Genomic DNA, 24,533 nt, shown 5'->3' with positions numbered 1-24,533 from the left:
AATTACAATATAACAAAATATAAAAAAATAGATGTAAGACAATAAATTGCCAATAATAAAATAAATAAAAAGAATACTAATAAAAGAAATAAAAGAATGATAAAAATAAAGAGATAAAAGTAAAACAATGGCTCAGACACTGCTAAAACTTACCAAAAGTCATAGTAAAAGTTAAGTAAAATCAGATAAAGCAGTATCAGGGCTGTGTGGAGCTGGTTAGAGACTAAAAGTTTCAAAATGTTGTTGTGACACCAGAGAGCGAAGCTCTAGAGTGTCCTGTCATTAAGTCCAGTTCGCTGGTGCTGTAGCTAAAAGCAGTTTTTCCCAGCTCTGTAAAAGCTCTCAGCACCTGAAGGCTGATCCAGTCGCTGGAACGAGTCTGATAAACTGCATTGTTTACACTGAGCATTTCTGTGATGTACGATGGCCAATGTGCCTCCTGACGCACGGACAGAGATGACCAGCCATCCTTTTCATATAGTATACAGATAAAGAAGCTCTGCCAAGTATTGAGGAGCCAGACCATGCAAAGCTTTATATGTAATAAGGAGAACCTTGTACTGAACTCGGAGTGTAATGGGCAACCAGTGAAGACTGATGGAAAAATGCCGTCCTAACAACGGAAATGATGTGGATGTTAAAAGAGAGTGTGGGGTCAAAAATAAGTCCGAGGTTGCGGACATGGGGAGAAGGTCTTACCAGAATCCTGTCAATATTGATGCCAAGCACAGGTGAGCTAGATATCAGTGACTTTCAGCCAATTAAAAGCAACTCAGTTTTGCCACCATTCAGTTTTAAAAAGTTCAGACTCATCCATGACTTTGTCATGAATACAGTCAGATAAAGCAGGTGGTGCTGTAGTCGGAACAGAGCTGACGCTAGCATAGATCTGAGCGTCGTCTGCGTGACAATGAAAACTTAAACTATATTATTATTATATTTGTAAGAACATTTTATTACAAAGAGAGCATAATTAGTTCTGTTTAATTGGATTTAGTGCAGCGCAGTGTGTAAAACAGTGAATAAAAGTCATTGTAATTGTTGGTTTATTATTATTATTTTTTTTATTACTATTATTGTATTTTTAAAATGTGGCACTGCAGGTTCTATTTTGTCTACAGACTTATTAAATCTCAGAAAAACTAAAAATTGTGATGCCTATCGTGTATCGTGAAAATATCATGAAATATCATGATATTTTTGACATATCGCCCACCCCTACTGCACTCTCAGAAATAAAGGTAGTAAACTGTCCCCTCTTGTCACTGGGGTGGTTCCCTCAAGTGTCCATCTCAGTACCTTTCAGTCAGGGAACATAACTGAACCATAATCCACTGAAATGATATGGTCTAAGCTGTACTGACTCCACACACCCCGTCTCGTCTCCAGGCTTTTATTTTACTGTTCTGTTTAAAACATTCGGTTATGAAAAGATACAAATACGAACTTTTCACCTGGAAAAACTTATTTAAGGTTCACAATCAGACCTTAAAACCACTGTTGTACCTTTGAGGGAACATTTACACTGTTTGTACCTTGATGAGCAAAAATTGTACCTGCACAGAACCTTTATTTCTAACAGTGTAGGTGCCTTTGGTCCTAAAATGTAATTTTTCGAAAGAAAATCCACATCGTTTTCATATTTAGGCTGCGTTGCATGTTACCCCATAAAATTAACAGTGCGAGATGCATTGTATTAACTGTTTTCCATTATGTAGTTTAATCCACCCAGAGGAGTTAAATGGAGGTAAAACATCAAACCAAGAGTTTTGATAGGTGTCGAGAGAGAGAGAGAGAGAGACAAATAGCAAACAAGCACTAGAGGTGATGGTGGATTAAACAACCAACAGAAAAAAATCCTCATTAGAAAATATGATAATTGTGGAGTGACGGACGAGGATGACCTCATCAGCTCTTACAGTCTGAGACGAGTGTGAGGCTGTCAAAAGGTTAAGAAAACATTTAAGGAAATAATATTTTTGAAAATAGCACGTTAATAACATTGTTTTGATAATTATTCTTTTATTGACAGATAAATGGCTTTAAATAATGTGCTTAGGTGTCTAACTTTTGCACAGTACTGTACACAGATTATTTGAAGCCAGAATCCACTATTCATTTGTTTAATGTCCAAAACAGCCATTAAGTACAAGATACTCATTTTTTTGAGTGCTGTGTACACAGAGGCTTCATTAAACATATCAAAATTTTCCACACTTTTGTCTTTTCAGGAGACTCACTTTCAGTTCCTCAAAGAATCTGCAGACACACCTCCAAAGTTCAGTCTTAGAAGCTGGTTGATCATTTTCTGAAGTAATCAAACACATTCAGTGGTGTTGAGGTCTGGACTCTGGGGTGGTCAGTCCATCGTTCAGCTTCTTTGTTTGATGTGTCCGTCTCCTTTTCTCAGTGAGGTTCTTCTTGACAGCTACACATCCTTTCAGACCCACAGCGCTGAGTCGTCTTCTCACAGTGGAAGGATGGACAGAAACACCCGTGGATGTTTTCAGATCTGAGCAGCTTGATTTTCTCCTCTCTCTCAGAGATGAAAGCTTTAAGTGCTGTTTATCTGATGGGGGCAGTTTTGGTGTCTGACCAGGTCCTCCAGGTAGTTGTTAGGAGCCCCATTTTCTCTGTAGCTTATTTTTTCATATATTTTGCTTATTGTCTACCTTTTTAATGCAAGTGGATTATGTATGTGGTGAGGTTTCGGTCTCTTTGTGAATCACTGATGCAGCCTGTCTGGCTCTGAATGTGCGCATATTAAAGCAGACTGGGAGAAGAGAGAGAGGGAGAGAAAGAGAGAGGGAGCACTGAGAGGCAGCCGTTGTACACTACTGTAGGTTATGTAATGTTTTGGACTGGTTTAAACTGGTGTGTGGCTGCGAGGCATGTCGCAACATGGACCTGTTCCAACACTGTTCTCCTCCTAGAACTGCCAAACGTACAGACTGTCTGTCATTATAATGCAATTGCATTTATTACTCTGCTATCATAGAGTTTATTGCTCTTATTGCAATAGAAGGAAGCAGAAAGAACTGCATGTACCAGTTTGTGAACTCTTTCACTGTCTGCTCTTGCTGGAACCTGAAGCCTGTATAGTCTTTATGCTTCATGAGCCAACAAATCGCTGCTGTTGGAACAAAACCTTTGTATCTCCATTTTTATCGTTTTTCAGTTTGTGTCATAATCTGAAAATGCCTGTTGCCTTTTACATTGTGTGTAAATTTCATAATGAATGGACCAAAAGAAACGACCCAAAATGACTTAGAAAAATGTCTGGTTCCATTGACTTACATTGAAAGTACAGTAGGTTTTTTCTTTCTCCTGTAAAGTTACCATTTTGGAGATACAAGGTTTTCGACAACAATGATATGAAGATTATTTTATGTACAGACTGTTAAAGCTTCATTGAATTTTGAGTATCAAAACCTTCTTTCAGCTTCACACCAGATTACGTAACTTGTTTTGTGTTTTGAAAGTGCATATTGGCTTTTACACAATTTGATGCAGTTTCTCCAAAGCAGTAAAAATAGCTTCAAGGCTCCAGCATAATACAGAGCTCTCACCCCCCCTCCCCCTCTTTCGCTCTCTTTTCATTTCCCAGAATGTTGGTGCGATTAATTTCTTCTGCAACTACGAGGAGAGCCGGGGGAATTACCTGGTGGATGCTGATGGAAATCGAATGCTGGATCTGTACACTCAGATCTCCTCCGTGCCCATCGGTGAGCATCATCTCTCAGCTAATGCTGTCAATCACAGCGCATTAAAGCTGCACAGTTAACACACAATGATGGAAACACTTGTTTTAACTGTTTCTCTATAGAACTGCAGACATATACAACACTGTGCATCTTAGGCAGCTGAGAAACTGATACGTAAAGCTGTTTGTTTAAGAAATAAGCATTTATTTGTTACACTATACTCTTAAAGATGGTTCTTCAAGGATTCTTTAGCAAAGGAAATGATTCTGTATAGAACCATGAACCATTAAAAGAACGCTTTGCATGATTAAAGGGTTCTTTGCATCATAAACGGGTTTTTCAGATTGATGGAGAATGTGTTACATATGGGTTTAAATAGAACCTTTTTGAAAAGGGTTCTTTATAATACCAAAAAGGTTTGTCTGTTACAATGTCAAGCTTGTAACATAGAAGAACGCTTTTTGTTGCTATATAGAAGCCCTTTCAAAAATGATGGTTCTTCAAGGGTTCTTTATTAAAGAAAATAGTTCTATATAGAACCATGAACACTCAAAGAATCCTTTGCATGATTATAAAGGGTTCTTTGCGTCATGAAAGGGTACTTCAGATGGAAAATGTGCTGTAGATGGTTGTATATAGAACCCTTTTGAAAAGGGTTCTATATAGCATCAGAAAGGGTTCTTTTTTTGTAACAAGCTTGACATCATAACAATAGAAGAACTATATATAGATATGCTATATAGAACCCTTTACAAAGAACCATTTTATCATGCAAAGCGTTCATTGAGTGTTCATGGTGCTATATGGAACCTTTACCAAAGAACCTTTTGAAGAGCTCTGTTTTTAGAGGTGTATGTAGAACCATTTGCATATGTAAATGGTTCTTTAGATGCTTCAATAGTTCTTCAGATTGATGGAGAATATGCTATATGGTTCTTTATAGCGCCAAAAAGGGTTCTGCTATTGTTATGATGTCAAGCTTGTAACAATAGAAGAACCTTTTTTTTGGTGCTATTTAGAACCATATACAACATATTCTCCATAAATCTGAAGAACCATTTCACCATGCAAAAAGCCATTTAAGCATTAAAATTGTTCCATATGTTGCATATGGTTCTTTATAGCACCAATAAAGGTTCTGCTATTGTTACATTGTCATGCTTGTAACAATAGAAGAATGGTGCTATGTAGATCCATATATAACAGATTCTCCATTAATCAGAAGAACCGTTTCACTATACAAAGAACCGGTTAAGCATTAAATTATTCTCAATAGAAGTCAGGGTTCTAAATAGAACCATTCCCTTTACTAAAGAACCCTTGAAGGGCCATCTTTTTCAAGAGTGCAGTATTAGAATTTCCGAAGCTCTCCTCAAGGAAGGTCCAGCGTCTGCTGTTACCAAGCAGTACCTAGTTTATCTGATCAGTACTTCAGTACATTAAATCAGGTGCTGCTGATGGAGCTGAACAAATCCATACAGTGCTGGAGCTCAGCGAGGTCCGGAAGGTCATAACGTCAGGTTCAATTAATGGCACAGTTGAACCTTAGAGCTGTAATGTGTTGAGGTGAAAGTGAGCAGATTGGTTTGACGCTTCCTTTAAATGTGATGTCATCCAAAGCCGTCAGTGTGTGAGAATGGAGACAGGTGCTTGATAACGCTCCATGCAGACTTTATTCCCTGGAGAAACAGCAGCAGAGCCGACTGAAGTCGCTGGAAAACGGAAAGATAATCAATTTACACCAGAAAATCCTGTGGGAGTCTGTATGCGCCCTTGCATTCAAATGAGTTGGATGACATGCGCTGGTATTCGGCTGTTCGGTATATCACAATATTAAAGGGGACCTATTATGTTTTTACGTTTTTTCCCTTTTTTTTAGTGTGTTGTAGCTTTTTGTGCGTGTAAATGTTCTGCAAAGTCCCAAAGCTCAGCATTCCCTCCAGAGGGAGAAACTCTTTCCCACAGAATCCGCTTTTCTCAGCTGCCTGAAACGCCTCGTTGGAATTCCAGCCCTTTTCCTTTGTTACAACATGACATCATCTCATAACACAGTCCTTATTGCCTGCCTACCGGCCAGCTTGGCACCCTCACACAGCGCACAGCGGCTACTGGAGGAGGAGGAGTGTGTTCAGTGTAGTAGCCGTGTGGAGAAGACGCTGACCGGACTTTCAGGATCCACTCTGGGTCAAACTGATACGGCAGAACCGACGCTGCTGGAGAAACAGCCACAGCGGAGTTTACGGCTGCTCAGGAGAGAAGACTGCAGGACAGGAGCTGCTCTGGCGGCTGACCAGTCAGAACAGAATGGGCGAGCTGACCAATCAGAGCACGTGGGGCTTGAAGACATAGGAGCTTTAACAGAGCATTTTAGACAGAAGATGAATGGAGATGGGCAGAAAAATGAGAAATATAATGTGTTTTTGGAAAATGTAAGCATATAAGTCTATTCTAGTAGACCAGAAATAAAATAATGAACGTGAAAATGAGCGTAATAGGTCCCCTTTAATCACGTACGGTGGACACCGTTACTGCAGTTTGGTTAAACAAGTTACGAGACTTTTTATACGTGCAGATCAGTGTCCTGCACTTCGATGCTCAGATCACATGATATGGAACCTATAAACAATCGCAAAAGCCACAGCACAGCAGAAGGGGGAGCAGACAGAGGAATTTTCCTACCTCTAAAAGATGAAAGCTCACCTCTCGCTGCCCGGCTTGAAGAAGGAAACAGTGCTCACGTGTTTGTTTGCGGTCACAAACTTCATGTGAATGAAGGAAAAGGCACAGAAGAATACTGACCCCTCATTAAGAACCCGGTTTTGTTTAATAAGCAGCTCAGCAGACTGCTAATGGGCTAACAGGCCAATCCACTAATATCCACAGTTAGGTTTTAAGTTGAAATATTTGCTGAAAGCTTTCACTGTAAGCTCTGTTAGGAGCTTTGTTCATCTGTAGACTTGAGCAGTGTAGTACTGAACCTAGTGTCGTGGGGAACAACCCACCACCATTAGCTTGATGCTGAGGCACAATAGGGCTGAAAGATGAATCGGTTTTATGTTGAAATCGCAATTAAAAAGAGTGCAATTTTCTAATTGTAACAGCTGCAATTTTAATTATAGCCTTTATTACCAACAATGTTGCCTTAATTAGGGAACATTAACTTAATATCAGGGCTTCTGAACTGCGTGTAGATGAGTTAGACCAATCAGAAGCAACCAAACACTTGTATCCTGTGACATCACAGCCACATCTAATTGGCAGTCTGGTATGTTCAGTGTTCAAGGCTAAACCAGAGAAAGTGGACGTTGTGGTTTTCTGAAGGCCCAGACTTCAGTTTACAGAAAGTAATAACGATTTAAATCACAGTCGTAATATTAACGAGAAAAATCGCAATTAGATTTTTTTCCCCAAATTGTTCAGCCATAAGGCACAATTGAAAATCCAATTTTTATCCTAACAGAAATTATCGTTATCAGGTGTTTTTTGATGATGAAAAGCTGCTAATTAAGTAAGATTTTGCGCATAGTTACATAGTGATGTGTGCGTCATGTTAATTTTTATAATAAATGCCGTTTTTATGGTGGTACATTACAAAATGTTCTTGCTTTATTTCATGTTGGAACAGCTTCACAGCTCTTGGTTTAAATAAAAAAAAAGGTTACAGGGCTCTACGGCTGGGATCTCAACACCGGTCCCAACTGCAAATAGTCCTATAATGATAATGCACAGTGATTATTTATTATTATTATATGGACAGGTTTTTTTTTAAGTGATATTTTAATGTAAATGTTGCACACATTCACAATTACATTCAAAACATCTTTAAAGATGTTGTTTTTTGAAAATACAGTGTTGTGGTAATATCGTAAAACCATGTAAAAGGGAAGGTACATATGTCAGTACACACCTGGCGATACTGACTGTTTCTGCCATCACTGTGAGGTTTGGTGGTCTGACGTATGTAAGCTTTATTTACTCTCCTTACTGCTCGGCTCGTCTCTGTATGGCCTGGTCCTGTGAATTCAGCTCTCCGTGGTGCAGCAGTGATCATTTGGACTTCGTCATTTAGCTGACTCATCTGCCCAAAGCCAGTTCTGTTAACTAACTGTTAAGATGTGTTCGCTCGGAGCAGCTTGAGATAAAAGCGTATTAAGTAAGGAAACAATAACAGTAGCTGTCATATAGGACTGGACCTGTGACCTCTTGTGTCGGGGACTATAAAGTAGCCCTTTATCATTGTTTATCATCCAGTATAGAAGATCCATGAATGTCCCCGAGTGCTCGGACTGACAGTAGTATATCACCGTGGTATATTTGATTTGATATGGATCATTTGATATGGACACGGGCAAAAACATAATATTACTAGAGAGTCCACTCTGTAGAAGAGGCTGTTTGTTTGGAGAGCGTTAGCCGTGATCAGAGTCGCAGCGCCTGCTGAGAGGATTCTGGGTGGCTGATTAACTGTGATTGACGAGAGCAGAATGAAGTCTGACTCTCTGCTAAACGCCACACTGAACAGAGAAGGACAGGAGCCATCTTTCCTCCCCTCTTCAGCTGTGCTCAGTGATATTCATCAAATTCAGTGTTGGGATAATTTTGAAAAATGTTTTTTAATGATATTTAAGTTTGCTTTAATAAAGTTAATGAACCCATTCTTCTTTAATGCTGCTACTCAGTGCTAAAGTAATGCCTTCCGAAGCTGATGTAGATTTTCTTCTATTAAAATGACACCAAATTGAATCTTACCCTGTAATTTAAAAGTGAGCCAGACAGAAAACTGTTACCATTATTTAGATTTTATGGATTTTTAACTGTTCTTTAAAACAGTCAGAAGCAGTAGCTGACTTACATTACAGTTAACTGCGTTTTTTAACACTCAATACCACTTAAACTGAAAATCAGCAATATTTTTAGAGACCAATACCTGTATAGATTATGTGAGATCCAAAAAAATTACCTATAGAAATGATAGGTCCTATAATTTCCTATAAACCTATACATTCAGTGTTAGTAGATATTTGAAAAGTAAAAATATTTCAAAACATTAATATTTAATATTATAATTTATATCTTAATTTGTTACATGCTGATTGCTGCATGTATTGTTTACATTATTTAATAGCCTATATGAGTAATTTTGTAGTTATTTTAATTATTTAGATATTGAAATGATCACCCAATATCATGCTGTTGTGCCCACTGGGGAGCTTAATGAGAAACCCCCTCGGTTCAACTGTATCACAGACACAAAAACAGTTTATTTATGAAGATCATTAACAGGGAAAAATAAAGATATTTAACACAAACCAAAATCGCAAAGTATTCTGTGTAGCTCCGCCCCCAGTGCAACAGTATATATAATTAAAAACTCTAGGTTTCTGCTGTTTATTTGAGTTTAAAAAGTGTGACAGTTGAGGAGTATAGAACTAATAATTATGATATTGTAGCATGTTCATAATGTTTTTGCGTGGTAATTTTGGAGTATTAGTTCTGCAGTATTTATTAATAATAATAATAATAATAATAATAATCATTTTATTTATATAGCACTTTTCATGCCAGTGGCAGACATGTGATAAAACATAGTTATAGAAAAGATCATTAGTACTTACTTAATTAGAATCAGAACTTAATTAGAATCAGATTGGCTCAGTTATTCTATAAGGACTCTTATTGTGAAGGCAGGGCTAGCTCGGCAGTAGTGTTCTGTTAGATTAGGAAGTACTAGCATAGCCGGAGGAGTCTGGCCTCTTCTTATTTCCCCCGTTATATCAAAAACAGGACTGCAAAATGCCAGAGGGCGCCTGTGAGGGAGTCCTCAATGAACGGGAGTGAATGGAGCGCAACAGCTAAAAACGAAAAGTTAAAATAGTTTCTAATCACTGAACCAGAACTTTCCTTTAATTTGAGAAAGTAGAAGGATGTATTTCACTGAAAAAGCAAAGAAAACTCACCTGTATGTTTCCTTTTTACTACAGCAAACAGGTTTTGGCAGGTTACAGCAGCAGGATGTTAGCATTACTGCTACTGAGTGCTGATTGGTTGGCGAGCGGAGCAGCTCATTGGCTGTTTGTGCTCACAGACGTCATGAACGTACATGAGGCGCTGTTTTAAACTCCTATAACTCGAGTTTAAAAGCTCTTAAAAATGTAACAGCAGTGTTAAAATGTTTTATGCTGTTCATTGTTCAGGAAATAAATGTATTATTTTATATTAAACATGTTTAAGCATTTATTAACTGTTTTTGCTCAAACGCTCCATATAAACCCATTCATTTTGGACTCGCTCAGGAGCGCCCTCTAGTGTTAGAGAAACCCAGAAGACATTACAGAGTCTACAAGTTCTCTGGTACTTGTCAGACTAATGCTGACAGCAGAGAAAGCAAGACGTGGTGAGGCTTAGAGCGAATGTTAGACAGAGCTCTCTTAGTGTACGGTGTGGCTGTGGCCGACTGCAGCCCTTTAGTAAAGCACAATGACTTGGACATCAGCTGTGCCGTCTTTAGTAGCAGTGAACGCTACTATATAGACTATATATTAAATTATTCCGGCCTACATTATTGGTTATCTAAATTTGTACCTCCTTAAAAACAGTATCGGCCACAGACGTGTCGCATTGCTCAGGCTCTAGTTTACAACACTGTAAATGAATGACCACAGATGAAGCTGAGCGTTATGTGGATGATCTGATGGTTTTCGCTCTGAGCTGCCAGAGAACAGTGTGAATGGCCCTCTGGCTGACTGTAACCCGACAAAACATGATTTATATGATATATGAAGCAAATGATTCATCATGCAGCCCTGCCCAGCACTGCAGAATGGTCATCGATTTGGTCAGTTAGCCTATTTCTATTCCATCAGCCTTGACAAATTGAGTGCGCTGGGGCTCTGTACTCTGCCTCATGCCTGAAGGTGGGGCGACTCGGGCTTGGCGAGATTAATTTGTGTTTGATTTCATTTCTCTCTCGTGTTTCTTCGGCGTTGTGTGGACAGGAATGAACAGCGCGATCGGGCTGTCCGTGTTACCGTGCCGCCGCCCCTCTGCTCGTCACACTGCCACATTTATCACGGTCGCTGAAGCTGAAAGGAGATTTGTGTCCCTTCACGGGAGGATCCAGCTGCCCCAACCCCCATCATACTGCCCCCCCCCAACCCACCCCCAACAATGCGCAATCTTACAGCAAAGGCCACTGCACTGCTGTGTGTGCACATCTTGTGAACGTTTCTCTAGCCTCATACACAGTGTGTACTTAAAGGGGAGTTCCACCAATATTGCAAAATTTCTGAATAATTAACTGGATGAGCTGTAAGGAAAGTCATGCAGTGAGAATTGTTCACAGTGGTGGTGATTGGAACCAAACGTCTGAAGGGTTTAAAGCCTCCAAAAGCTCCCTCAGAGAAAGATTGTACGTGAAATCATTGTGGATATGTTTTCTAACACTTGAGACATTGTTTTATGATAGTTTTGAGGTGGTGTTTTGACCTATGATGTTTTACCGCTGTTTTACCATAATCATCACATACATGACTGTATTTGTTTATTTCTACTCCTGATTCTATTATTTGATTTTTTTTAAAATACTACTACCAGTACTACCACTAGTACTAGTACTACTAGTACTACTATTCTTACTACTACTCATACTAGTACTGGTACTACTACTACCTACTAGTACTACTACTTCTGCCCTTAGTAATACTACCACTAGTACTGCTACTACTGCTAGTACTACTACTACTACTAATGTTAGTACTGCTACTGCTAGTACTAGTACTACCACGACTGCTAGTACTATCACAACTACTACTACTAGTACTGGTACTACTGCTAGTACTACTGTTAGTGCCACTAGTACTACTACTACTACCACTAGTACGACCACAACTACTACTACTACTACTAATAAAAAAAATTATCATCATCATCACTCATTATTATTACTATTATTATTATTAGTAGTAGTAGTACTAGTGTTAGTAGTGTTGGTGTTATGAACTGCCATCAAGTCTTCTGTTTGGGTCTTCAGGCTTCTGAATAGTTTGTTCATGATTCCTCTAATGGTGTCCATCCATCTTGTAGCTGATCGTCCTCTTCCTCTTTTACCTTCTACTCTTCCAAACATAGTGGTCTATTACAATCAATGTCCAAATAAGAGCTTGAGTTTGGTTATCTGGGCTTTAAGTGAGAGGTGAGGCCTTATTTGGTTGCAAATCCATTCGTTTGTTTGTTTTTTTGCCGTCCCAGTTTCTCTCAGAAGTCTTTATATTTTTCGTGTTTTTTTTTGCTCAGCTTTCACATCCATAAAGAACAGAGAAGACCACAGCCTGGACGATTCTGATCTATCTCTTTAGAGACAAATCGTTGCATTTGGAGATCTTTTCAAGCTCCTTCATCCTCTTTCTGCCGAGTTTTTGTCGTGTTTCTTGAGTGCTGGATCCTGTGTTGTTAATAATTGATGCGATTAGGCAAACACTGTCTACCGTTACTGCATCTTCTCCATCAGGGGTAACGTTAGTGGTCTGTCCTGTTGTCATAACCTTCTTTATGTTGAGCTGAAGTCTTGTAAGCGCCTCCAGGTCCAGGTCTGTGAGTGTTGTCATCCTCATATTGAAGGTTCTTCCAATCCCGAATCCTCGATTCCTTCAGTTCTGCTTCTCTTGTTGTATGTTCTGCAAATTCGAATATCAAATTTGACTGAGATGCTAATCTTTAACACACAGCTGAGCACCGTTTTGAGTATATCTGTGTGTGTTTGTGCTGATGTGTCGTGTGCACTCATCTGTGTTTCTCCTGCCTCAGGCACAGTGGACTGTCCACTCACAGATAGAACAGTGTGCTGATGTGTGTAGGTGCATATGTATCTGTGTGAGGAACTCTGCAGCTATATATATATATGCGTGTGTGTGTGTGTGTGTGTGTGTACATATATATATACATATATATATATATGTCACTGTCCAAAGAAACACACACACCAGAGCTCTGTGGTATGTGAACATGCATGCATACAGTATGACCGAGCGAGCGAGTGAGAGAGCGCTTCTCCTGCCCCGGGGCTCTCTTTACTGTGTTTGTGTGCGAGTGTGGAGCTGTAGATAAGGCCAGGCTCTCCATGTGGCTCCAGCAGCTGCATCTACTCTCTCTGAGTCTGTGTGAGCTTCAGCCTTCTCCACAGCTGGGCCTCGGCTTTAGGACCATCAGCGATCAGTAATGATTAAAGCGTCGTTATCTTATTTGTCAAAGTTGAAAGTTAGAGGACTAATTAAAGTTTAAACTTTTATAAAGTTTAAAAATTTATAAATAATTGCCTGCAACGTTTTGTTTTTATTAAATTTTATTCAAATTTATATAAAATTTAATTTTTTTGCCTAATTAGAGTCGTATGCAGTTAGGATAGTCCTATTAAAGTTTCATATGTTGTTGATTTCCTAAGTGTAAATAAGTTAACACATTCACCGTAGAGAACACACGTCTACACATTTTAAGATAGAATTGCTGTTTATTTACTGACTTTACCATATTGGGCCAAATATTATGTAAAATTGGTACATTTTATGTTTTATAAATTTTTTCCAGTATGTTCAACTCTGCAAGTAAATAGAAATTATGCGGTTAAATTAACAGGAAAATGTCATATTTAAGTGTGTTCTCTGTAGAGGATGTGTTTAATTTATGGTTTTTATTTTCTTATTTTCACTTAGAACATCAACACAACATGGAATTTAACCGGGGCGGGGGGGTGTTAAAACTTTTGCATATGAGTGTATTTTTAGGTATCACTCAGGCCTTAAGCTATGGCCATTTAAAAGCAGTATGCAGTTTCGCTAATCTAATACTCAGTTACCTGTTACAGGTGCCAGCAGTGCAGTAGTGAAATCGCTGTTCAGGTGTTCATTGTTTATGAATGTTACTGTGCAAAACAGTATCACCCTTAATTTATTTCATTTTCAGTCAAAATGGCCATGAGACAAGTTATTCCTTTTTTAGTGTCAGGAAAAAAGCAGAAAACATACTTAACATAAAATTACACAGAAGCCTTAACAACTAAATCTACTCTCAGCTGTGTTCAGTCAGTGTGTGACTCTCTCCCTTTATTCCAGCTTCCGTTCTTTTCAGGAGACTCACTTTCAGCTCCTCAAAGAATCTGCAGACACACCTCCAAAGTTCAGTCTTAGAAGCTGGTTGATCATTTTCTGAAGTAATCAAACACATTCAGTGGTGTTGAGGTCTGGACTCTGGGGTGGTCAGTCCATCGTTCAGCTTCTTTGTTTGATGTGTCCGTCTCCTTTTCTCAGTGAGGTTCTTCTTGACAGCTACACATCCTTTCAGACCCACGGCGCTGAGTCGTCTTCTCACAGTGGAAGGATGGACAGAAACACCTGTGGATGTTTTCAGATCTGAAGCAGCTTGATTTTCTCCTCTCTCTCAGAGATGAAAGCTTTAAGTGCTGTTTATCTGATGGGGGCAGTTTTGGTGTCTACCAGGTCTTCCAGGTGGTTGTTAGGAGCCACATTTTTTGAAGCAGTTTTTTTCACTTATTTTCTTATGATTTTCTCCTTCTTTATGCAAGTCTTGTATCTAATCTTGTCAGAAGTATCTACATTTCTCTGGATTACTTTTGTCAAAAACAAACGTAAACTGCTGAGTGGAGAAAATGATTTATTGTGATGATGTGACATCGGCTGAAGTGAGAATTATCGCTGTCCTCTAATTTCCCTCCTCACAGCAGCCACTTTTCACAGGGCTACTTCTGCTCGTAGGGTTTATCTGTCTGAAAAACATGTCAGTGTGACGCTGCTAGATTGGCCTACTCCCTCTAACGTTGCGAAATAATTTGGCATCTGAAAAATTTGCTTGTAGTTGCAGCTGCTCTGTCTCCTTGAGGCAGTACTTTAATGACTGAGCTGAAGGCTACTCAGTATGGACAAAATACCATATTGTCATTATGTAATGACACATATTGCAACTGAAACATGCACAGAATGTCCAAAATGATAATTATAATGAGGAAGTCCAGCTACTTTTAGCTGCACCCATTGCTGATACCTTGTATAATCTCTTAGAAATCATTGACCAATAGATTGGGAGGCTGTGGGGCAGGTACACATCATGCCCAGTGCCGAGCGTGGGCTAGAGAGGTATAAAGCCCCCCAGCATTGGGCTGTGGAGCAGTGGAACTGCATTCTCTGGAGTGATGGAGCTCCATCCAACACCTTTGGGATGAGTTGGAGTGATCCTGAACTGACCATCCAACATCAGCACCTGACCTCACTAATACTCAATCAAATCCTCACAGCAATGTTCCAACATCTAGTATATTGTCAAGTGGAACAACCACACATTAATAAAACATTTTATAGTCATGTAGCACTACTGAAATTTAGTATAAGCTAGTTTTTGTACTTTGAGACCTGATATAAACCTCAAATATACCATAAGTATATTTTTTCAAATAAACAAAAACTATTTATATATTTATATATTTATAATTGTAATTTATTTGTATGTTTTTTTCAGGCGTCACACATCTGACTTGGTTAACAGAATCTGCCTATCCACGACTCAAAAATGACCATTTTTTCAGTATTTGTGAAAGGGCTGCTGACGCTGAGTATTGCACTATGACATTTGATGAAATGAGCATTTGTGGAAAATAATTTTGCAGTTAAATATTTCTTAACTTTTCTTATTTTGCATGTTGTTTTATTTTGCAACGTTTTTGGTTTTAAAGGTTTCAAACATAAAATCATGCCAGACAAATTTACTTAGAATTTTATATGTTCATACAGTTTATTTAATTTTCCTAGATAGTTGGACGGTCACACCACCTGACGTTTTTAGACTTTTTGACATTAAAACCTAAATATTGGACACAAAAAGTGCATGTATGTCACGTGTATATGTAATATGTATCTCTGTGATTGGTCAGGATGCTCTAAGCACACAGTAATTCAATAGAGGCTCATTTGCATACTTCATCCTTTTATGATATCAGTACTGCAAAGGCTGACAATTTATGAATGTATGTGTCCTTTGTTGGAGCAGATTGAGAGCTGCACCAGTTCAGAGGTTCAGCAGGTGTATATATAACCCTCATATGTTATAAACAGGTTAAGATAAGAAGTAACACTAAATGAATCCCTTAAAATCTCAGGCTTATTACATACTAAGGGTTATTATTCAGTAACTACAGAGACTTTAATGCAAACTGGCTGAGCTATTCTTAGGTTATGTGTGTGTGTGTGTGTGTGTGTGTGTGTGTGTGTGAAAGGAATTTGGTTTTGGTTACAGGAGCTCACAGTGCACAGTATCTGACAAACATTTTACAGCAGTAAATAAAGTAAAAATAAAATAAAACGTGCATTCCTACCGTACACTCGGGCCATCTCTCTCACACACACACACAGTCATACCTGTAAAAGTTGCATTGTGCAAGGTATCTATCTTGTATCTTATATTAAAAGTGCTGAGTGCAGCAGTTAAAGGATGTATAGTGGCAAAAAGGGATAAGTGAGATAAGTCAGATAAGTGGGGTAATAAGGCAGGTGAGTGGGATGCTAGAAGAACATGACTATAGCTCTGCTAAGGTGCAGAAAACTACGATATGGTATAAGGTCACATTGCGGCACTCTTCCTTACAACTTGACCTGATACTGATTGCGCATGAGAACGTTTCAGATGACCATAAGCAGGAAGACTTGTGGTTAGCACCATATGAGCTGACCTGCAGTGGAGCACATTCAGAACACCACGATCTGCTTATCAGTTGAGTAAACTGAACTGGTGCACTTTAGTACATCCGAGTCATTCGTTCAGCCTGGCGGAGGGCTCATTTTTCCTTTTATGAATCCGTGTGTGAAATGCAGAGTTGTCACAGAAAGTGCTCTCTGCTGGTGGTGAGAGGGACTGCGGTGTAGACATTTATGTAATCCAAATCAGGGGAAAAAATCCAGTCTGCACCAGCTCAGAGTAGATTAGTGGGTTCATGGCATGTTCATGTTAACCTCACTGAACTTTCCTCATGTATCCTCTTCACTCTTTTTTTTTATCCGCTAAACGCCAGTCGTTCTATTGACGTGGAAAAACTCATCAGAGAAAATTGCTCTGCAAAGCTGTATTCAGATCATCCCTCGTTCTATTATAAAGCTGTCCAATAATTAGTTTGCGATTCATTCTCCTGTAATTCGGCTCGCCTTGTTTGTTCAGGAATCTAATTCGAATGCAAGATGTTGTGTTAATAGAGATGATAACTGTCGGAAAGAGGTTGAATTGATATGGAATTGACCCCGATGAGCCCTTTTTGGGTGCTGAATAACAGAGCCGGTGTTGGAACTCGGCTCCGTCGTCATGTTTACAGAAATGTGAAGGCACTGAATCAGCTCTATCAGCGCCGCCGTCTACTGCATGCAAATGATGCACAGCCGCCGAACTGATTGGTGAAGGAGATATTCAGGATGGGGGTTTGTTTGTACAGTACAGCATTTTACCGTATATAAAGAAAACTAATTTCCCTCTAAATATAGAATTCATTTGCTCTACAATGTAAATGTAAAAATGCAAAAAGAGAAAAATATATCCTGCAAATACAGGCTTACATTTACACATCAGAATAAGAATCATTCTTAGTCGGGTTAATGGGACTTTGACTTTGAATCTGAATAATAACAGAATTTTATATAAGTCCATAAACGTGCGACCACAGTAGCAGCCCAATAAGCCAAATGGGTTTATGGTTATATAGAAAAATCACATTATGCTCACTGATTGCCTGTCATAGAGTTAATGCACAGACTTTAGCAATAGCCAGTTAGCAATCTAACTGGATTGCTGTTTTTGCCGTTTTGTAGTAACATTAGCAGAGGATAATAATATACAGACCTCTCTTTGGCCATTTCATCTAAATGCCCCTGAATTAAATATGAGGTTGTTAGGCTGAACATGCAGATGCAACTGTAGTGAAGTGGAATAAACATTCATACAGTGTCAATTTTTTCATCATCAAGTTTTAACGCTGACAGAGAAGTCGACCCTGCGAGAATCTCGCATCAACCTTTGACCGTGTCAATTCTCGTGATACTAGCATTGCAGTAAATGCAGTAACTGAGCATGACTAGAACACAACCGACATGCACAATCACACATAATGAAGTGAAAGGTTTATTCATTTGCTGTATTATTATTATTTAATCAGTTTTGCTCATGTTTTTTTGATGAGTAGTAAGTCCTGAATTGCAAGTGAGTTAGAGGACGGAGTGAATTAACTGAATTACAATAATATTGCAGGTTTAATAATAAAAATGGTAATAATAAGAAGAAAGAAACATTTTGGGGTGACAAGCTTCTCTTATTCCTATAGAATATTTGAGATAAAATTTGATAGAATATTCGAAAAAGAAAATATTTAATAGTTGTGGCTTTAATCACAGTTAAAACATGGCGAACTGTCCAGTAGAGGTGGTTCATATGGTAAAAATGTAATATCACAAAACCTCATTTAAAAAATACTGATAAAAGCTATGAATGCAATTATTTATGTTTCACATTTTACATACCGCACTGCACTGAATCCCATTAAACAGGACTGATTATGCTCTGTTTGAGATCAAACATACATTTGGAAAGTGTTTCATGAATCCTGAGGATGTCCACAATAGCATATTGTGACATAATTTGTCACAATCGCAATAAATATTGCCGTATTACCCAGTTCTGCTGTCCAGCCATTCTGATTTATACGCTCTTGTTTTTTCCAGGTTACAACCATCCAGCTCTGATGAAGGCCATCACCAATCCCAACAATCTGGTAAGACGTGATGCAGAAACAGTGTTTATTTATAGCGAGAGTGATTTGCACTCAGTCAAGCAGAGCTCATCGTTTGACAGACTTCAGTTTGTAGAGGCTTTACTCTGCCTGATCTGTGATCGAGACTGAGCTGCCTTCTGCCTTTACAATGACTGTGGCTCCATTTTTATTTCACAGTTTTCCTTTTACAGCTGCTTCTATGAGTCCCTGCTGGCAGAGTTATGCTCGGATTCTGAGATGAGATTTAAATGGAGCTCACTTTCCTCCTGTAGTCTTTTGGCTCTCGGATAAAGGAGTGTCTTTTACCTCTCTGTTTTCCCAGAGTGCATTTGTCAATCGGCCAGCCCTTGGGATTCTGCCACCGGAAAACTTTCCAGAAAAGCTGAATGAGAGTCTGCTGTCGGTGAGTGCAGAAAGAACGGTTCTTTAGAGCGGAGCTCTGTGTGGAACGGCCGAGGACACGGCTGTGCTTTCCAGGTCGCACATGAGAGAGTTTGGGGCTGAAAATTGCACAATGATTCTATTTGGATGAATTCTTGCAACAATGCCAGCACAACCCTTCACTGGACAAACATCTGTGCTGTTTGACTGCTTAAAGGGCCAGTATCATGGAGTTTGATGTAGTATGTAAACATTGTTCAGTCCATATATGGAACCTAAGCAGCTAAAACAGCCTGTTATGAATTCGTTGTTTTTGTGATGTCACAAAAAACAGCCCATTTACATATTTTCTCATTTACAGCTGTTCAGTTTAGCCCTGCCCATTCATCCTGAAGTTAGGGTGTTTCAGCTCTGAGTTCTTTTTGAGACAAAGCCAATCAGAACAGAGCTCATTTACATATATCAGTCTTAAAGGCACAGTAACAAAAACAGCCTCTTTAAATCTGAGGGATAAAGAGAGGTTGGAAAACTGCCTGGTAGAAATTAACTACAGCTGTTTTCAAGCACAAAAGCACACATTGTTTTAAATGCCACACAGGGAAAAATGCAGTATACAGGTCCTTTAGAACTAGTTGCAACTGCTTGTATGCGTATTTAAACGTAGATGTGAAAGTTAAAGAGATGTTTACCAGCAGAAGATTCTGAGGGAGAAAACCTCCTCCTTCCCAAACGCAGCACAGCAGCAGCTCACGGTCATTATTCGGCCAACCAGCAGATATAGTATTTAATTAGTATTTAAAATCAGAGCTGCATGAACGATTATGTTAATTTTTTCACATATTAATATATCTTTTTTTAGCTTTTTGCACGGTAAGCTTAAAAAAGGTTAACGTGTTTAAGTTACCGTTAGTCGCAGCCAAGACAGTCAACTTCTGTTTAGTTTTCGTCTGAAGTCGATATGGAACATGTTGATGCTGAATGTTGACATGTTGAACTGTTGTAGCCACTATGAGAGCTTCAGTTTACATGGCGAGTGGCAATTACAGGGGTCCAAGCACTGTGCACCATAATAGAAACAGTAGAACACAAATAATGGGCAACGTTTTTCTGCTCAGTGGGTGATTTTTGAAGATGTTGGCTGTTGAGGTCAATTTCAAGAACAGAGAAATATCTTTTCTGACTTCAGCTGGCCTAGCCACACTCGTTGAGGTCATTCAATGGTTTTTTTTTAAGGCACTTGTGTTTCGTCGTAACGTTAGCAGAGTATAATTATATACAGACCTCTCATCGGCCAATTTAGCTAAACGCACCTGCTAAACGCTGAATTATAAATCAGGTTATTAGGCTAAATGCGGTGATGCAACTATAGTGCAGTAAACATTCATAAAGTGTCAACTTTTTTTCAGCATCAAATCTTAACATTTGCAGTTCTACATGTGAGAAGTCGACCCTCTGAGAATCGTGCATCAACTTTTGACAGTTTTTAGAAGTTTTTTTATGTTAGTATGGCGAACAATAGCAATTAAGTAATATTTATTTCTATACCACACAAGTGATGCTGCACAAAGTACTTGCCATGGGAGAACTTATAAAAGATTAAAGGGGGGCATTTTTCTAACCTGTTCCTTGGGTATAGACAACATTAAAACCAGTTAACATGGCTCCCGAGTGGCGCAACCGTCTAAGCGCTGGCCCTATCATCAGGAGATCGCGAGTTCGATCCCTGGTGATGCTGCAGCCGTCCGTAGCCGGGAGTCCGAGAGAGCACAATTGGCCTCACTCTCTCTGGGAGGGTAGGATGGCCCCTCCTTCTCCCCCCATCACTCAATGCGATGCTAGTCAGCTCAGGCGTCTGTTAGCTGACGTAACAGATCTGGCGGTCGGCGCTTTCCTCCGAGCGCGTTCGGCTGTCCAATGACGTTGCGTAAGCGGCAGTTCGAAAAGAAGCGGTGGTTGGCTTCACGGGTCTCGGAGGAAGCCTGTGTTAGCCTTCACCCTCCTAGCGTTGATAGCATCGTGTGATTGGGGGAGTCCGAACTAGCGGGTGGAATTGGAGACGACTAAATTTGGGGAGAAAATTGGGTAAAAAAAATCCCCCAAAAAAAACCAGTTAACATTAAAACAGGTAGAAAAATGAACAACACACATGATTAAAACCAAGGAGGAAAGGGAAACACAGAACATCCATGTCATAAAACATCAGCTACTTCTGAAAGCCAAACAATATAAGTACATTTTGAGCTTCAACTGTAAGGAAGTTGCACGTCTGTTCTCGTGGTAAGCAACAGATTTTCAACAAAAAAGTCAAAAAACCCAGAAAACAGCTTGTCTTTGATCTACATAGTTCCACAGTGGTTACCCCTGTTTTGTAGTCTCAGTGCACCAGAATTTTCATACTAAAATCAATACTTTTCTTCTGGGCATGATTCCACAGGACGCTGCTACTTCTTCACTGTTCATGAGTTTTTATGTCCGTTAGATGATGATGATGTAATCGCAGTGAAGGGATGTTAATGCCAAGTATAAACAGGGCTTAATTAATCACTCCCGAAGTGGCTCAGGGTTTGCTGTCATGTTATCGTTATTAAAGCAAGTTGTCTAATTCTCTGTTAGATCGCTCCCACTGGAATGACACGAGTGCAGACCATGGCCTGCGGCTCCTGCTCCAACGAGAACGCCTTCAAGGCTATGTTCATCTGGTACAAAGTGAGTGCACTCCATTTACGCCGAGCGCTGCTCCCACACACAGCCAGATGGGTTATAACAGGATTTGTGGTATCACTCACTGCTTCACACGAACCTTATGAAATGTTTGCCCAGTTTCTTTTGTTCACCCACTGATAAAATCTAAATATAGTCTGTACAAATGTCTGTCTGTGTACAATATATGATAATTTGCAGATATAAGATTTGCTGCTGTGATTATATTTAATTAATGTTTTTGTGTGTGATTTCATGTCTAGATCAAAGAAAGAGGCGCCAGCAGCCCCTCAGCTGAGGAAATGAGCTCCTGCATGATTAACCAGGTAAAAACTAACAATATGAAAACAATATTCTGCAAATCTGTCTGCTCATCAGTTTTCTTTATTACCTCAGTTTTATATATACACTGCTGTTCGAATGATTGGAACCATTGAGCGTGTTTACGTGCACTTAATAATCCAATAACTGCAGAAAATCAGATTTTGTCAGTAAACCGATCAACACGTTTACATGCACTTGAGTTATCAGATAATGGGCAAACTCCGGGTCGACATGAGTCAGACAGTAATCAGATTTCTGCTTTGAAACCAGCCAGTAAACTCACAGAAGAAGACGTGACGTAAACATAACGTAAGACTCAAACTTCATACCGCAGCTTTTTTTTTTTACTATTGCGCCACTTTACCTGAAAATATGAACATACATCATCTAGAAGATATAGAATATTTAAATCCTTCATTTTGTCAAGAATGTATTTGGTTTCAGCGTCACACCAAAAGTGTTTTGCTGCGTCTCGCGGCAGCGCTGCTCGCTTATTTCCGGTATCGCCGTCTGTTTTCGCACATGCTCAGACTGAGAAATCGGAAAGAAATCAGAGTAAGAGTTCACACGCACTGAGAAATCTGATTACTGAGCTAAAATCCAGCCTCTTTATCAGATTTCTTCATCATATTTCTAAACCTTACTCCAATCTAAGAAATCAGTGTGTGCTGTTTACATGACCGTTTGAATAATCAGTGCAAAAATCTGATTATGATTGGATTATTAAGTGCGTGTAAATACACTGTGTTTTAGTACTATAAACCTGTAACTACAAACTATTATTTAGTTTGCAGATAAATGATATTGTAACTTGCAGTTCTACAGTTATCACAAAATTAATATCCAGAATTCATCATTTAAAAGTGGAGATCAAATCATAACAAATGTATGTAAATAGATAATTATAGTACATTATTCATCATGTAGTAAGTTCCTGTTCACACAGTTCTTTAATATCTGGATAAAATGTGTAAAAATAACTGCAGTGAATAGTTTGTAACGTGTCCTTTGTAGCTGAATATAAAATAGCAAAAATTGTTGATCTGGCAAGATTGATAGTTCAATAGTGTGGAGAACGTCATTAATGTTGACCGTTGGCATTTTTTCTATTTAATCTCTCAGTAAATGTATTTTCGCTTAGTTTTCATCGTACTAGAAATCTATAGACTGTACAGAGGTAGTGTTTATATTGAGAATCTACAGACCATAACAAGCTAAAGCTAAAGCATGTATCATGGTGCACAAGGCGATGTTCTGTTGTCCTCTGTTCTAGATGGTGGATCTGATAATGTGTTGCCCTTGTATAATAACATAATAATAACCCTGAGGAGGCTCCTTTAACTTCACGCTGTTCTTGAATTGCTGGTTAGCTCAGAGTGCACACAGAAGCTTAATGTCCAACAGAGATGAACATGGATGATTCTGACTCCTCCCTTTACAAGTACCAGCCCAAAGGAACCACTGAGTGGGGAACCATCACTGTCACTCTGGTTGCACTAATATGCACTCTGTCCTCACTGTGCTTTTAAAGGGTCCCGGCTGTCCAGATCTGAGCATCCTGTCCTTTATGGGGAGCTTCCACGGCAGAACTATGGGTAAGTGTTTGGATATTGGACCTGTATATCACTGAATTTCTTATCAGCTGACCTCACTTGTGCTCACATAGTGGATTAATTGTTCTCTTGGCGGTAAAGTTATATACTGTTTACAGAGTTTTGCTTGAACTTTAACAGGTTGAGTGATATGATGTAAATTCTGAGCCCAAACTAATTGGGCTAATAGGACAGTACATACATAGCTTTTCAGCATGTTAGTGAAAATCTTTGCCTAAAATGAATCAGTAACTGTCTTCAGATAGAACAGTTATTGTTACTATACTTATCAAAATAAATAAATTGTAGCTGGTTTGGTTGAATACATTGTACATTCCTGCTGCGTCACCACTTTCCACGCTGCCACTGAAGCTAAAAGAGCAGAGATGCCTCAGACATTATGAGTGGGAGCTTCTTAAATGACCTGGAAACACGAAAACACACTGCAGAATTTATGATAAGAGGTATGGCACCACAGAGACGCGACACGTTTGATGAGTCATCTTAAATATGTCAGTATAGCCTAGTGACCTTATCATGTCCCAATCCACGACTCCATCATGCAGCCATGTCGGATTGGGAACATTTAGAACTTGACAGCACAGACAGCAGATCAGTTTATTTTGACAAAGTTACGTTTTTACTGCTGTATCAGAGAAGCGTCTCATCCATACGTTGTTAGTACAGTGCAGGAGCTGCTCCGCACTTTGGTACGTTATTATTTAAATAGACGATAGAAGACCATAGAAAGTTGGGGGTGTGATTTGACAGCCGGTGTGGACTGAAATGCATAGGAAAGAAACGCTCAGACCAACGACTAAAACACTTGTTTTAGTGAGTGTTTGCATGCTCATTTGGAAATATCAACAAGTAGTCAAAGCATGTGAACTGCTGTTTTGGTCAGCTTTATGAGATTATATACATATTATTTATATAACCTTCTATCTCCGAGATGGTAACTTTACAGAAGGAGAGGAAAAAACCTTTTTAACTTAAAGCGGACGTCAATGTAATACGATTTTTTCC

General features: G+C 39.1%; 1 protein-coding gene across 2 annotated transcripts in view; it reads left to right on the top strand.

The window, feature by feature from the left end:
• The window catches only part of abat (4-aminobutyrate aminotransferase), a 62,266-nt gene that overhangs the window by 24,466 nt on the left and 13,267 nt on the right, over positions 1–24,533 (top strand). For both annotated transcript variants that reach the window (XM_036589382.1, XM_036589381.1), the window contains 6 exons: positions 3,608–3,725; positions 18,461–18,510; positions 18,833–18,913; positions 21,505–21,597; positions 21,855–21,917; positions 23,447–23,510. In XM_036589382.1, coding sequence (XP_036445275.1) covers positions 3,608–3,725; positions 18,461–18,510; positions 18,833–18,913; positions 21,505–21,597; positions 21,855–21,917; positions 23,447–23,510 — 469 coding nt within the window. The remainder of the gene's footprint in view (positions 1–3,607; positions 3,726–18,460; positions 18,511–18,832; positions 18,914–21,504; positions 21,598–21,854; positions 21,918–23,446; positions 23,511–24,533) is intronic.

This window comes from Colossoma macropomum, unplaced genomic scaffold (genome assembly GCF_904425465.1).
Source record: "Colossoma macropomum unplaced genomic scaffold, Colossoma_macropomum, whole genome shotgun sequence".
Lineage (NCBI taxonomy): Eukaryota > Metazoa > Chordata > Actinopteri > Characiformes > Serrasalmidae > Colossoma > Colossoma macropomum.
The sequence above is the reverse complement of the archived record's forward strand: the minus strand, read 5'-3'. Positions and strand labels throughout refer to the sequence as shown.